The sequence below is a fragment of the Acyrthosiphon pisum genome, chromosome X, assembly GCF_005508785.2.
Source record: "Acyrthosiphon pisum isolate AL4f chromosome X, pea_aphid_22Mar2018_4r6ur, whole genome shotgun sequence".
In the NCBI taxonomy this organism is placed as follows: domain Eukaryota; kingdom Metazoa; phylum Arthropoda; class Insecta; order Hemiptera; family Aphididae; genus Acyrthosiphon; species Acyrthosiphon pisum.
In genome coordinates, this window is record NC_042493.1 from 92,540,060 (window position 1) to 92,541,898 (window position 1,839).

Consider the following 1,839-nt stretch of genomic DNA (forward strand, 5'->3'; position numbering starts at 1 on the left):
ATAATGTTACAATAGCAGTTGAAAATATTAAAAATACATATGCACAAAATTTTTTATAAGTATTTAAAGATCGAATTTGACAAAAATTATCAAATTTAAAATTGAATAATTATTTTGTAGTTAAAAATTTATAAAATGTTCAACTTTTATATCTAAGGATTGAAAATTTAAAACAAGATTCCACGTAAGTAGTTAATTCTATTCCTAAAAAATCTAAAAAATACATATACACAGTTTATTTTTATAGTCATTTTATGTTAAAATTTGGACGAATTTACATATTAATAACCCAGAATATCTATTTTTTTTATTTTGTTGTGATTGTATAATAATATTCGTGGGTACTTGAAACTTCCAAAATATACTATTATATATCTATGATAGTATCATGGTTTGTTGTTGATGTATAACGCGTTATAGGTACCTAATGGATATTGTGATATGATTAATTTGGAATTTATACAAGTCAATTTTTTTTTAATACCATAGATAAGTATATAATATGTCTTATACCTATAGGTACTGACATACCGTCTCCGCTCAGAATCGTTTTTCTTATACAATGATATTATATCATTAAATTCAAATGTAATACCATCCATTATACCGTGACCCACTTGTAACATACTGTAGTACAGCAGAGTGACATCCATTTGCCCACCTTTAACTCATTACACAATAATATAATAATATTTAGGCAACGAAAACCAGTATAGTGCCTATTACATTTTTATAATATTATATAAGAGCGTGGCGGTCGGCGGTGGTGGTTCGTCCAGTGGTCTCCATTCCTGACACACGAGGCGGCTCAGCAGTCGCAATAGTGAATAAGCCGACGCCGCTCAAACAGTGTGCGCACACAATGAATACCGTCCGTTCGTGTTTCGCCACCAAAGTCGCGTTTCTGGTTGTCGCGATCGGCTGGTGGGCCGTCGACGCTTTGGTCTGTTGCAACAGTAGTTCAGTCGCAAGTGGCGGCGGAGACCTCGTCGCGTCATGCCAGAACAAAAATAGGACGTTCCATACGGTCGAGGAATTCGGTGGTGGCACGTGCGATGACAACTGGACAGCCCTGCCGATCTGGAAGTGCTGTGGCCCGGGCGAGTCGTACGATAGGATATTGGGGAGCTGCAAACCTTCCTGGGCAAACGGTGACAAGCAAATGCATCGGATGATGCAGCTACTGAAGGACGAATTTCAGGTGGTGGCCGATGCGGTAATGGTTGGTTTTAATTATGAGCCACCACTGTGTGACGCTGGGAACGTGCTAGTCGACGTGCCCCCCGAGGACATGATGTTTATGTTTAAAGCAAACTCGTCGGTCGCCGAGTTGCTGCCGCGCTACTGCTTCGACCTGACGCCACCCGATGGGCTGGTGGCCCGAACGTGCATGCTACAGGACTTATTCTGCAAATGGGACGTTTACAAGTGTATGCATATGTGCTGCAAGGGTGACCGAATGATGGTCGACGGCCCCAAGTAAGTCCACGGTGGCCTATTTTTAAGTATAAAGTAGTACAATACAATGCTTATACATAAAGCGTATCTACAGCTGCAGTTGGGACCATATGGTTATTTGATGGGAAAGGAATGGTGGAGGTTAGAAGTTGTCCTGATTGGCAAAATTTCGATTGTGTGTCTATATACATTATACACACTGTGGCGCCGAGAACATGTTTCAAGTCTGGCAATCCATACCTATTGAGTAATTTAGGGGGTGGATGTCAGGTAGTACAATATGTTTTGTAAAAATGTCTATGAATATCGTGATACCTAATATCAAAATAATTATTGACCAATGAATTCGATAAGCGGAGAAAGCATAAACCGTGTTTGTGA

General features: G+C 39.4%; 2 protein-coding genes across 2 annotated transcripts in view; both read left to right on the forward strand.

The window, feature by feature from the left end:
- LOC115034408 (G-protein coupled receptor Mth2-like) overlaps nt 1-1,839 on the forward strand; it is a 161,282-nt gene that overhangs the window by 118,372 nt on the left and 41,071 nt on the right. The window lies entirely within an intron of this gene.
- Nucleotides 735-1,839, forward strand: part of LOC100575574 (probable G-protein coupled receptor Mth-like 12) — a 15,257-nt gene continuing 14,152 nt past the window's right edge. The window contains exon 1 of the mRNA XM_008190391.3: nt 735-1,479. Within this exon, the coding sequence (XP_008188613.2) occupies nt 863-1,479 (617 nt within the window). The 5' untranslated portion in view covers nt 735-862. The remainder of the gene's footprint in view (nt 1,480-1,839) is intronic.